The 13,731-nt window shown below is 40.1% G+C and overlaps 1 protein-coding gene across 25 annotated transcripts in view; it reads left to right on the forward strand.

Moving 5' to 3' along the window:
* CAST (calpastatin) overlaps nt 1–13,731 on the forward strand; it is a 112,785-nt gene that overhangs the window by 53,934 nt on the left and 45,120 nt on the right. For 7 of the 25 annotated variants that reach the window (XM_025388875.1, XM_025388874.1, XM_025388882.1 and 4 more), the window contains 3 exons: nt 6,740–6,799; nt 11,865–11,906; nt 13,581–13,637. In XM_025388875.1, the coding sequence (XP_025244660.1) occupies nt 6,740–6,799; nt 11,865–11,906; nt 13,581–13,637 (159 nt within the window). Of the gene's footprint in view, nt 1–6,739; nt 6,820–11,177; nt 11,244–11,864; nt 11,907–13,580; nt 13,638–13,731 lie in introns of all 25 variants that reach the window. The other 18 variants (XM_025388884.1, XM_025388883.1, XM_025388887.1 and 15 more) reach the window with 4 other exon arrangements.

The following is a 13,731-nucleotide window of genomic DNA, read 5'->3' on the forward strand; positions in this document are numbered from 1 at the left end:
CTGGGGATGGGGATGGGGATGGGTGGTAACTCAAACAGGCCTGGACTCTGCCCTCATGGAGTTCACATTTGGCTGTTTTATAAATGTTGTGAGGAAAGGATTTTTTTTCATCCATGATTGTCTTTATTTCAATATTTGAGATGTGTTATTACATAAGAATCTGATCATGACTCGGGACAAATTATTTGTTTTTTTCTTGTACATCTAGCAGAGCTATTTGTAAAAGTTAAAAATTAGTTATTGATTTGTCAGATTTTTTAATTTAGAAAATGTTTTGTATTTGTTTTGTGGTTTGCCTAAATTGCTGTAACATTTGGTATCTAATTTGACTCTCACAATAACCCTGTAGGGTGCATGGTATTCCCATGATAAGAAACTAGATGCTCAGCAGGCCTAATTGACCTCCCATGGAGTCCTGGCTACTTAGCAGCCATCCGGATGGAAACTTAAGTCTTCTGATTTATTAAGTATGTTCTTGATTCCAGCTTAAAAAAAAAAAAACTTAAAATATTAAAACTGTATTTTATTCTTGTTTAAATTAGACTTTAATTGACAGCTGGAAAATGGAAACAAAAATGTGAATCAACGGTGATTTTTGAGCCCCTCTCTGCTACTGTATAGGCACTGTGAGGAGTAGAAATGACCTCTGCCTCTTGATGAATTTATAGCTTCGTTGATAAGACATAATGTACACTTAGAAAGGAATTCAGTAACCCTCCAACTCAGAATACATGGTTCAGTGTTAAAGTGAGAAATACCAACACAAGAGTTGAGAAGATAAGAAGAGCTAAAGCAGATGCAAATAGTGTATCTTGAGCTAAATCTTCAAGGGTAGGGAAGATAGGACTTGGGCAGGGAAGACGCTTCTAGGCAGGGGGAATGGCAAGTTTGCAAGGCTCAGAAGTGGAAGGGAATATGATGGTGATGATGATAACAATAACTGCCATTTGCCCAGCACTTATCACTTGCCAAGCAGTTATTGGTTCACATGCATTAACTTATCCATAAAACAGTTATCAAAACAATTGAACCAGATAAGAATTGTTACTATTTCAGTTTTACATATGAGGAAACTGAGGCACAGAGAGGTTAAGCAACTTGCTCAAGGCTGCATGTGCATTAAATGTCAGCTGGATTCCGCCATGTTCTTGAGACTAGAATCCACTCTATCTCTTTTAACCTGTGTGTTATGCTGCCTGATGTGATGCTGGTGAGATGGTAAGGACACCTTCATGGCTAGAGGGGAGACTCAATGTGCAGCCATGGTAAGAGAGGTTAAATAATGGAGAATCTAAAAATCAGGCAGAAGGCATTAGACTTTGTCTGGACTTACTGATATTTCATCAGTGTGGAAACATGGCAGACATTTATTTTAGAAAGATTAGTCAGCCATAGACAGAAAGGATTGAGAGACAAATAAGGGTACGAATGGCAACTATTAGATGGAAACTATTAGAAGGGGATTTCTATCCAGGTATGGGTGATAGGTGATTAGACCTGGAGTAGGGTAGCAGTAGAAAGGATGTAATGGTGATAAGGACTGGAACTGCACTAAATTAATGGGTGAGTCAAGGCCAGGTGATTTCCTGAGAGCAGCTTCATGGTTTTACCCCCATTTTATAGATGAGGAAATACAGAGGCTCCAAGAAGTTAGTTAATTTGTGCTAATAAGCATTGGAGCGGGAATTTGGGCCTATATCTATCTTTCTTGGCTTCCTCTCTTTAAGGTAAAATAATGCAGTCTGGTCGTAAAGTAAAGTTGCTGATAAGGTTTGAAGAATTGCTCCCCAAATAAGAGATACTTAAAGTCATGGGGAGAAATCAACATTCAGGGGGAGCAACAATATCAGAGAAAAGGCAGAGACTGAATATTAAAGAACACTGGAGGGAGGGAGGAGGGTAAGGATTAAAAAACTGCCTATCAGGTACTGTGCTTATCTCCTGGGCAATGAAATCATCTGTCCACCAAACCCCCATGACACGCGGTTTACCTGTTTAACAAGCTTACACGTACACCCCTCAGCCTGAAAGTTAAAAAAAAAAGAATACAGAGAAGAATGGAGCACGTGGAAGAGGCTTCCAGAAGAAAACAAGTCAGAGGTATAGGGAGGGAACCTAGGGCCCCTGAGGCCACAGCAGCCAACAAGGAGAGAACAGTCAGTGACTCAAAGTGAAACTGCCAATGGATTGTCAAGTGGAGGAGGAGGGAACATGCACGCAGCATGATGTTCTTAGTAACCCTCAACAAACAAAGGCAGATTCAGGTGTGAAGGGCAAGTAGTGTTGCAGGTGGGAGGATATGGGAGTGCTGCCAGTGATGGGGTGGAGAAGGGAAGGAAGGTCTGGCATGAGGAGAAAGAATTCTGACGCATCCGATGCCCCACTCTGTGCAAGTTCTGAGCCAAGCCAGCTGGGGTCGAGGGGAGAGACCACGGGGAGGCTGAATGGCTGGAGGGGAGGCAGAGAGGATTCCTGTAATCCAGTGGGAGGTGCCTGGCAGGAGGCCAGGAAGACGTGAAGGGACTCTAATGTGTGGTAGACAAAGAAGTAAGGAGCTGAGGGAATGATTGTTCCATCAGCTACATGTAGTGGCACAATGGACAAGCCCGCATTCTAGGAGTCCCCCCTCCTCCAGCTTCTACAGAAGCCCTTACCCTCCATCCTGGCCCACTTGCCAGGACCTGCTGGGAAGCTCAAAACCCTCCCTACTCCCATCCAATCTCATAAGACAGTTAAGTGAGCCTCTCACCTTAGCCTCCCAAGTAGCTGGGACTACAGGCGCATGCCACCACCCTCAGCTAATTTTTAAATTTTTTGTAGAGACACAGTCTCACAATATTGCCCAGGCTGGTCTCCAACTTCTGGACTCAAGCAGTCCTCCTATCTCAGCCTCCCAAAGTGTTGGGATTACAGGTGTGAGCGACTGCACCCATCTGTACATTGCTTTTTAAATAACAATTGTTGAATAGGTGGGTAAGTGGAGAGTGGTTTCTATTAAGGAACTTTTCTCTGCTTCTTGTCACTCTGATTTGTGCCTTAATTCAAGTTTATAAATGAGTACCAATATTCAGGATATTAAGATAGGTACATGGGTCATTTGGGAGGGGTAGTATTTTGATAGCAGCACCTTATACTCTGATTTACAGTATTAATTCTTTAGAGGTATTTTGGTGTATATGAGCACTGATGGTTGTGCTTTAAAATTGGCAGCCCATTGATTTTAGGAGGACCAGCCAAGAGGCAGGCACTGCAGTAGAGGGACCCTGGGTTAGAAGTCAGATGGCCAAGCTCCCAGGCCTGGCGTACACAGTTTGGAGGGTCCTCGTGCAGAGAGTGCTCCTTTCCAGCCTGAGCGATCCCTCCTTATCCTCCTGTCACCGCATAACCGGTCACGTTCTCAGAACTGCCTGTCTCAACTAACCCCTGAACTAGCTATATTCTCATGGAACCCTGTGACTTTCCTTTGTAGCAAGTAATTATTGGAGTGATTATTTTACTAATGCCATCTTTGACTAGGCTATAGCTTTCCTAAGGGCAGGGACATGCCTACTGGTTTTACCTCTGTGTCCCCAGCACCTGACACAGCACCTGGCACAGACTATATTCTGGGTAAACACTTGGGGAGCCAATGACCTCTGGTAAAATCTTGGACATGAGATTCCATTTTTCTCATCTGTTTAAAGCTTGTATATTAAAGCTTGTATTAAACCTTGTCACTAAGGTGCTTTCTCTTTGAAGAGCTATGGATTAACCCTTCACAATTTTTATTTTAAACGTTATCCACATCAATGATATGAAATTCAAACAATGCAGAAGAATATACCATGAAAGTGTATTCAATCCTTCACCAGAGATTACAAATATTGAAAGTTGCTTGTCTTTACAGAGAGAATAAAAATTGAACAAGCTGTAGCCAGAATCGAATGGGTTAATAATCGAAAGGGCATATTCCCTACTTCCAGCTCCCATGAAGCAGCTTTCATATTTCAGTTTTAAAATGGTTAGTGCCTTAGTGAGGGAAGAAAACTTTCATGCAGGAATCTGTGCTGCCAACAGGGGCCAAGGCCCTCAGCTGAATTCCCACCATACCCTGCGCCATTGCTGATTTTCAGCTATTCTGTATAGAGATTTTCTGTTCATGGGGGCCCTCTGAAAGTTTTCTCCTTTCTGGAATTTGAGGATCACTTTATTGTTTAATAAAGTAACAAGGCAGGCTGGACAATTCAGGGCAATGTGATTTTAGGAATGATTTAATACATTTGGATGTGTGGAAAATAAGTTTGTGTCTACCTAAAGATTTTCAGCTTCAGAAGCACTTTCATGTAGAGTGTTTGGTTTCTGTGTTGGTGTTGCATGGTTGAGGGGAATCATTAAAGGAATGGAATGCAGCTAAATGGAATTTCTTGAGTTTGAATAGAAGTTTGTACAACCAATTCCAATTGTGGAAGGATAGAATTATATAAACACAGGGACATTAATCCCCATAACATTTAAAAAATATTTTCAAGGAAAAATACAGATATTCATATATTTATCCATTAATTTGATAGAGGGAAAATCTACCTTGGTACATCTTCCAGTTTTCAACACCAAAAAGAATGTGAGAGGGGCCCTTCCATGCCCTGCTACCATGACTGGGGCTTGTTTGTGTGTGTGTGTGTGTGTGTGTGTGTGTGTGTATTTTGGTTGAAGGGGGTGTCCGGTTGGTGCCTAAGGGTTCTCAGGAATAGTTATGTTTATATGATTATTTTTGAAAAATAAGTATACTAAAGCTTTGTATTTCTATCTGTAAATTATCATAGTTTAACTACAAGCATCAATGTGTTCTACATTAACTGAGGTTTGTGGGGAAGGTGATTTTATTCATGGGCCATAGGCTATAGTGGGTTTCATACAATCACCTTCAATGGTAGTGTATTGGGGGTGGGGGAAGGTGAGGGAGAAGCAGGGATGGGGTCATGCTGCCCTGTGACTCAGCCTCTGAAGTGTCTTTGGGCCAGGCATCAGAGACAGAGTGAGGTTCATCTTATAGGCTTCCCTGGGTGGTGTTGGCAGTGTAGCAGCTGTTTACTGACAGTCAGTTACTTCAGAAGGCAGCTCATGCCAGATGGAATCCCTGGGTTCTAAAACCTAACGGACTTAAATGTTAAGGAAGTTTAAATGAGTCTGGGTAGGAGTTTGCAAAGATGATAATTATCTGTTTAATATTAACCAGTATAATACAAGTTAAGTACTAGAATAGTACTCCAAGCCATACAAGTATCCACACGCACGTCCCAGTACTTAGGTGACTGGATCACAGAGGCCGATTGCACCACTGCAAGCATCTCGAGGAAGGGTGTTTCTTGAATAGTTACTATTCATCACCTCTTGCCTTCTAAGGAAGAGCCTAGACCAGACAGATAACGCAGCAGAATTCCTCCTGCAACCTTGTCTCCACCTTCTCTTTCTTACGTGACACTGAAAGGACAGTTCGCATCCACCCAAGTCTATTTCTGGGAGTTTTGTCCTTCTATCTTATGTATTAGGAATAACACACTGGCCGGGCGCGGTGGCTCAAGCCTGTAATCCCAGCACTTTGGGAGGCCGAGACGGGCGGATCACGAGGTCAGGAGATCCAGACCATCCTGGCTAACATGGTGAAACCCCGTCTCTACTAAAAATACAAAAAACTAGCCGGGCGAGGTGGCGGGCGCCTGTAGTCCCAGCTACTCCGGAGGCTGAGCCAGGAGAATGGCGTAAACCCGGGAGGTGGAGCTTGCAGTGAGCTGAGATCCGGCCACTGCACTCCAGCCCGGGCTACAGAGCAAGACTCCGTCTCAAAAAAATAAAAAAAATAAAAAAAGGAATAACACACTGGCAATTTAATGAGCACCTACAATTTGCCAGACGTTTTGCCACATTATTTCAAATACAACCCTGCAAATAGATGTTATTGGCCTTTATATGTAAGTGGACCTGGAAAACTAAAGCTCAAGAGTCACAGAGCTTATAATTGACAGAGCTGGGGCTTGAACAAAATTTTGTTTAGTTGCAAAGTCCATGTTTTTTCTGAAAATAACATAAACAGTAATTATAATAATATTTACTGAGCAGTCATTATGTGCCAGGGAGTCATTCTTATAATAAACTTACAAGGTAGTTGTTAACTACTAAAGAAAATTGAGGTTGGGAAACTGGAGATTATAAAATTTAAGTATTTTATCCGAGATTGTTTAGTAAATAGCAGATCCAAATTTTGAACCTATTTGATCTGGTTACAAAGGCTTTCTTTTTTTTTTTTTTTTTTTTTTGAGACGGAGTCTCGCGCTGTGTCACCCAGGCTGGAGTGCAGTGGCAATCTCGGCTCACTGCAAGCTCCGCCTCCCAGGTTCACGCCATTCTCCTGCCTCAGCCTCCGAGTAGCTGGGACTACAGGCGCCCGCCACCACGCCCGGCTAGTTTTTTGTATTTTTAGTAGAGACGGGGTTTCACCATGTTAGCCAGGATGGTCTCGATCTCCTGACCTCGTGATCCACCCGCCTCGGCCTCCCAAAGTGCTGGGATTACAGGCTTGAGCCACCGCGCCCGGCCACAAAGGCTTTCACTACTGGACACCACCTCCTACTAGATTTTTGTGCTCTAAACTGGGTAAAACCAAGGTAAAGGGCCAAGGCAGTATGGTTAAGAGGAGCTGAAGGACCATGTAGACTGTAGGTTAAATAGAATCGAACTTTCTATTTCTTTCTTTCCTTTCTAGGTATCAGCTTCCTCTGGTGTGACCAGCAAGTCTTCCAGTATGAATCCCACAGAAACCAAGGTATGAAGAATGCTAATTGAGTGAGTGCTAATTTAAGTTGATTGTGCTGCAAAGCAAAACAAATGTAGACTAATTGTTGACGATGAGTTATATATGCTAAGAAGTTTTAATTATGGAAGTAAACATTTTCTTCCTAATTTATGGGGGTCTTTGAAAACTCAGCCTTCCTTCCAATATTTACCTTACACATCATCTACATGGTTTTAGATTATCTAGAAAAGTGGAGTCACCTAGAGTTGTTTTGTTTTGTTTTGCTTTGTTTTGAGACAGGATCTTGCTCTGTCACCCAGGCTGGAGTATAGTGGTGTGATTACACTCATTGCAGCCTCAACCTCCTGGACTCAAGAGATGCTCCCATCTCGGCCTCTTGAGTAGCTGGGGCTACAGAGGCACACCACCATGCCCAGCTAATTGTTATTTTGTTTTGATTTTGTAGAGACAGGGTCTCACTGTGTTGCCCAAGCTGGTCTCAAATTCCTGGGCTGAAGCAATCCTTCCACCTGGGCCTCCCAAAGTGCTGGTATTATAGGAATGTGCCACCATGCCCGTGGCCAGTTTTGTTTTTGTTTTTGATCCTATATTGATTGAGTTTTTTAATTGAAAATATTTCTCTAAGTACATTTCTCTACATTGCAATGAGAATATAAATTATTAATTTCTTGCTAAACTGGTCTTACTGTTCTGGTCATTTAAAAATAAATATAAAAATGAAAGATTATACTAAATGAACATAAAAACATACTGGTTATTTCGGATGCTTTCTCAAGTTTTTTTTGTGTGTGTGTGTGAAATTTGAGTCTTGTGGGGTACCATTTTATTGACAAACCTTTCTTGAGCTCTATTTGGGATTTATTCTTCAAATTATTTTTTTGAATTTCAGAATTAAAAATAAAATAATTTCCTCTAGTGGGATTGTCCAGTTTGTTCCGAAGAGCTGGCAGCAGCTGCCTTGTAAACCCTCTCCCTAAAGTTACTCTATCTCAAGCTCTGTCTCTTGAGAATATTTCAGGGGAGGGAATTAAAAAGAGAACATTTTCAAAATTCTCTCCACTAATGTTTGTGTGCCAATATTCTTTTTTTTTTTTCTTGAGACAGAGTCTCACTCTGTCGCCGAGGCTGGAGTACAGTGGCGCAATCTTGGCTCACTGCAAGCTCCACCTCCCAGGTTCACGCCATTCTCCTGCCTCAGCCTCCCGAGTAGCTGGGACTACAGGTGCCCGCCACCACACTCAGCTAATTTTTTGTATTTTTAGTGGAGACGGGGTTTCACCGTGTTAGCCAGGATGGTCTCGATCTCCTGACCTTGTGATCCACCCGCCTTGGCCTCCCAAAGTGCTGGGATTACAGGCGTGAGCCACCGCACCCAGCCATTAATATTCTTTAATACCTTGAAGAGCTACCCCAACTCCATTTTTATTAAATTGCCCTTGTTTAAAATTACCAACCTACTTTTGTTTTCTGTCTTTCATACTACCGTGCTATCCCTGTAGTTTCCTATCCCAGGTGATGTGTCACTATAACTTAGTACTATCAAAGGATTATATGACCTCATCTTGAATCATTTTCAGAGAACATTACAAATATCTAGAAATACACTATCCACATCTAAGTTCTTACAAATGTCATTTAGCATTCATTTAAAATTTTAATCTAAAATTATCATTTTTTAAATTTAGTATTTAAATTTACATTGATTTATAAATTGCTTTCAAAATATACATTACATAATCTATAATTAATGTTAGCTGTCTCTATTATGTCAAGCTTAATCTTAAAAAATTAAAAATCTTTTATTTTTTTTTCTCTTGAGGCAGGGTCTCGCTCTGTCTCCCAGGCTGGAGTGTAGTGGCATGATCACAGCTTGCTGCAACCTTAACCTCCTGGGTGCAAGTGATCCTCCCACCTCAGTCTCCTGAGTAGCTGGAACTATAGGGGCACACCACCATGCCTGGCTATTATTTTTGTTTTTCTGTAGAGACATGATCTTGCTATGTTACCCAGGCTGGTCTCAAACTCCTGGGCTCAAGCAGTCCTCCCATCTCAGCCTCCCAAAGTTCTGGGATTACAGGCATGAGCCACTGTATGCAGCCTAAAATTAAAAAATCCTAATTTTAAAAAATATTCCAGAAGCATCTACAAAATAAAAGTTCTCATTAAGGCCAGGCTCAGTGGCTCACACCTATAATCCCAGCATTTTAAGAGGTCAAGGCAGGAGGATGGCTTGAGCCCAGGAGTTGGGGACCAGCCTGGCCAACACAGCAAGATCTTGTGTCTATAAAAAATTAGCCAGGTGTGGTGGTGTATTCCTGTAGTCTCAGCTACTCGGGAGGCTGAAACAGGAGGATGGCTTGAGCCCAGGAGATCAAGGCTGCAGCAAGCTCTGATTGCACCACTGCACTCCAGCCCAGATGACAGAGCAAAAATAAATAAATAAATAATCTCATTGAATTTAGAGATCATGAAAACCATAGAAAAGAGATAGGAAGGAGAGCCAGAAATATAGGATTTCCTTTTTATTCTTTTGATTCTTTTTCATCCTGTTGCCTGATTCTAATCCCCTGTGCCTCAGCTCAGTGACCAATGTTTATTTCAAGCGTGGCCTGTTACCTAGAACAAATGTCAGCAAACTCTTCACCCTTCTCTAAGCATTAATCATGAGGATTCTTGGCAGTCCTGTGAAACTGGAGGAAAGTAGGAGAGAGAAGAGAGGGAGAAACAAAAATAAGATGCACGTGATGAAGTGTCCCCAGTGGCTGAGTAGGGACCATTTTTGGCCTCAAGTCTCTTTCCCTGGAACTTGGTTCCACATCAGCTGTGATATTGGACAATCCCTTTTTGCTTTGGTTTCCTTATCTGTCCAGTTTGGAGGAAGGTAATAATAGTACCTGCCTCACAAGACTGTGTAAGGAAACATAATGTATATTGGACAATTCCTGTCCTAAGCAAGTGTCCAGATTGGATTGTCTGTTGGCCAGTACTGGGCAAAGAGTGCAGTGCAGTAACTAGAACATACACAACCTCAGGTCCACCATGGATGTCTTTAGGGAGTTATTTAACTGCTCTAAACTCAATTTCTCATCTGTGAAATGGATATAATATACTTATCTCATAGGATTATTATGAAGATAAAGTGAGTTGACACATGAGAGGTGATTGATACACATTTGTTATTACGGTCATCATTATTATATTCAGCACAACCACTACAAAATTTAGCAGTTACTGATTTAAATATACACTGCATTATAAGCTGCTTGTGTCTGTGAACATACATTCTTAATTGTAGTGTAGAGTTCTCCCATGCAAAATCTTGATTGCCAAATTGCAAGATATTAATAGATTCAAACCACTATACTACCAGCTGGCTTATTTTCTTTGTTAATCATTTAATAAATGATATTTGCATAAACTGAAAGGATAGTACCATAAATAGAAACTCATTAATGAGAGCGTAGTATGAAAGGATCCAAAATTTAAAATTTCTTTAAAAATATTTCAATCATAAGCTTTGTTTCCTTCCCAAAATAGTGTGTTGGCGTAGGAAGGGGCCATTATTTGAGGAAAGTGTGTGTCTTCATTACTGAAGTAGAAGACATGACAAATTAAGAGGACATTTGACTTTAGCCTCTTCAAATTAAAAAATAAATAAATAAAAACCACTAGTTTGTGCTGATACCACCAAGCAGATAAAAAGGAAAGAAATGGCAGGAAGCACTGGACCCTAGTTTGTAATCTCTGACTGAAAAGTTCATGAAATGTTTAATCAAGTTTTATTCATGATTTTATATTTTGCCTATATTGAGAATGCATGCATGTACTTGTTTTTACACAAGTAATGTTTAGTTGGATAAAACTGTAAAATACCATACCAAAGATGCTAAATTACAACCAGTTCTTTAGAAGCATTTCTAGAACTTTAAATTAATCCTTACATACAGGACTATGATGTGCCCAATAAAAATCCATGCACTAAATATTTACAATTTTGGGGGGATTATGTTGACAGAATTTCATAAAACTTTCAGTAATATCTGTGACTATTTGATCATAACTAAACATTGGATACACAGGAAAAGATACTATTCATGTAGTCTCTACACAGGGAAAGGAAAGGAATGAGAAATTAATTTTATTAATGGAAACCTTCGCTAAAAAAACCTTCACTGAAAAAATGTAAACACAAACTGAAACATTTGCTTAGGACCTTAGAATGTAAGTGTGCCTACTACTTCTTGGAGTCATACATATATGCATCGAGTAGATGCAATAGATGAATAGAATGAATCTTGATATAATCATTTTAACCCTTTTTGTACATGTTACTTATTTGACTGACAGATAAAATAAAATTATACCTGGGGCTGTGCTCTTATATTAGGCCATTCCAGTCAGCCAACAGATGGAAGGACCACATCTTCCTAACAAGAAAAAACACAAAAAACAGGTGATGTTGTTCATTGCACTAGGGCATCTCTGTTTACTAATGGTTACATCACCCGCTCAGCATGTGCTAATAGCTGCAATTCACAGTCTTCTGTTAACACTGAGATACCATCATGGATTTTCTGTAGGCTTAGCTGCCCATCAGCCACATTCTGGCACTAAAAATAATTTTCACTGCTTTCTGTGCCCTCAATTCTGTCACCAACCCATTGTTTTACACTGTCAGCCAAAACCCGTGATGAGTATTTCACTGATAAAAACACCTTGTTAGTGGCATGGAAACACAGTGCCCTTGGCTTTGTGATGAGGGTTTTTATTTTCTGTACTACATGTATTTGTTACAATGTAAATAGTAATAAATCTTTATGTATCTTTGATATACCTAGCAAGAAGATATAAATTGCTCCCTGAATAGTAAGAGCAGAATATTAACTAGTATACATAATTGTTTATCTAAAGAGTTGCAATTTCAAGCAAAGTGTGACAAACTTAACTGATAATGTTTATAATTACATTAAAAATCATCTGAGTTTCCTCAGTTGAAGAAAATCTATGATAATCTTTGTAAACTATGTCTATCTTTCTTTTCTTTCTTCCTTTTTGTTTCTTTTTCTGAATTTAGGCTGTAAAAACAGAACCTGAGAAGAAATCACAATCAACCAAGGTAAACAGTTTAAGTCTGCTAGTGAGATATTTGGATTCTTTTTAATAATAATGAATAATCAACTTCCTACCTTGGCACTGCTGTGAATGGTAAAGGGGGTTGCTGGCTAATTTAATTAATTTTTGGACTACCCTTTTGAATGACTGTGTACATGTAGGATATATGAAATATTCATAACATTAAGTCCATATATTGTTAAAAAGAATATACAATAATTTATAGATGAAAACTCTATTTCAGAAGTATTTTGTTCAAATCTAGTTTTTTGTTATATGTATAGTGATTATTTTAAAAAAGAAAAAAGCAAGAGGAACAAAGGAAAAAAGGCAAAGAGTAGTGAATATCCAATTCCAATTCCAGTGAGACATCAAGAATAAGGCGTCTGCTGAACTCAGCACCTAGGTGACTTACAGATGAGAACCTTTCCTAAGAGGCTGGCTGGGTTTATCGTGACAATCTTATCTCAGTTGGTGGAACTGGTTAACAGTTACACAGAAGGCTAGCTTCTGTTGCTTTCCTGACCCATGACTGTCCAGAATGAATGCCATTCTGCCTGTGTGTGGAGGTGAACACCAGGGTGTGTACGGCAACACAAATGTTTCTCTTCAATAAGGTGCTGCGTTTTATTTTGTCAAGCACTTAAAGCAAGTACTAAGATAAGACCACAAGATTTCCTGTGGAAAAGCATAGATATTTGAGCCCAGGTACTTCAAGCACAGGTGAGGGTGAAAGGTGAGGCTTGTCTGATTTTGTAGAGGCCTCCTGGTGGCTCTGGCGATGGTAGAACATAGGGTACTCCAGAGTGAAGAATTCGCAGCTAAGTAGAAGTTGTCTTCTATTCCACTTTAAATACTTTTGATTATCTACTGAATCTCAAGAAAATTGGGTTTCTGGTGATAAGATCTTCTCTACTAACAAAGAAAAAAAAACAACTCTGTAAATCCTATGAAGGGAGATTTAAAAAGATATATATATATATTTGTTGTTGTTGTTTGTTTTTTTGTTTTGTTTTGTTTTGTTTTGTTTTGTTTTGTTTGAGATGGAATCTTGCTCTGTCGCCCAGGCTGGAGTGCAGTGGCGCGATCTCGGCTCACTGCAAGCTCCACCTCCCGGGTTTACGCCATTCTCCTACCTCAGCCTCCTGAGTAGCTGGGACTACAGGCGCCGCCACCTCGCCCGGCTAATTTTTTTTTTGCATTTTTAGTAGAGACGGGGTTTCACCATGTTAGCCAGGATGGCCTCGATCTCCTGACCTCGTGATCCGCCTGCCTCGGCCTCCCAACAGCTGTGAGCCACCTTGCCCGGCCTAAAATATATTTTCTAGAGTGGGATCAGCTCTCAACAAACTCAGTAGTCACATGGCTCATGTGTTATCTGTGTATGTTTGTGAAAAACAACCAGTAATTTAGAGATATACATGTATTTGAAAATATTATTCAGATGAAATACTAAATTTTTCATTATTCTGATAATCACCATTCTCAGAGACTGCTGACAGGGTTACTATTAACCTGATAGCACATGTCTACTTCTGCGACCTTAAAGAGTGGGCCTAAGTGTTCTTTTCCTGAAAAAAGGCAGAATGTTTTAGTTGGAATTTTGTTCTTGTTCTTGTCTGAAAGTATTACAAGTTGGATTCCAGTGTAATCAAGTTTAATCTTTTGAAATTGACAGCTGTCTGTGGTTCATGAGAAAAAATCCCAAGAAGGAAAGCCAAAAGAACACACAGAGGTAAATTATTATCATCAGGGCTTAATTATAAGGCAAGATCTTTTGGTGGGATATAATTAAAATCTTTCATCAATTCAAAACTAATCCCTACAAT

The sequence above is a fragment of the Theropithecus gelada genome, chromosome 6 (genome assembly GCF_003255815.1).
Source record: "Theropithecus gelada isolate Dixy chromosome 6, Tgel_1.0, whole genome shotgun sequence".
NCBI lineage: Eukaryota > Metazoa > Chordata > Mammalia > Primates > Cercopithecidae > Theropithecus > Theropithecus gelada.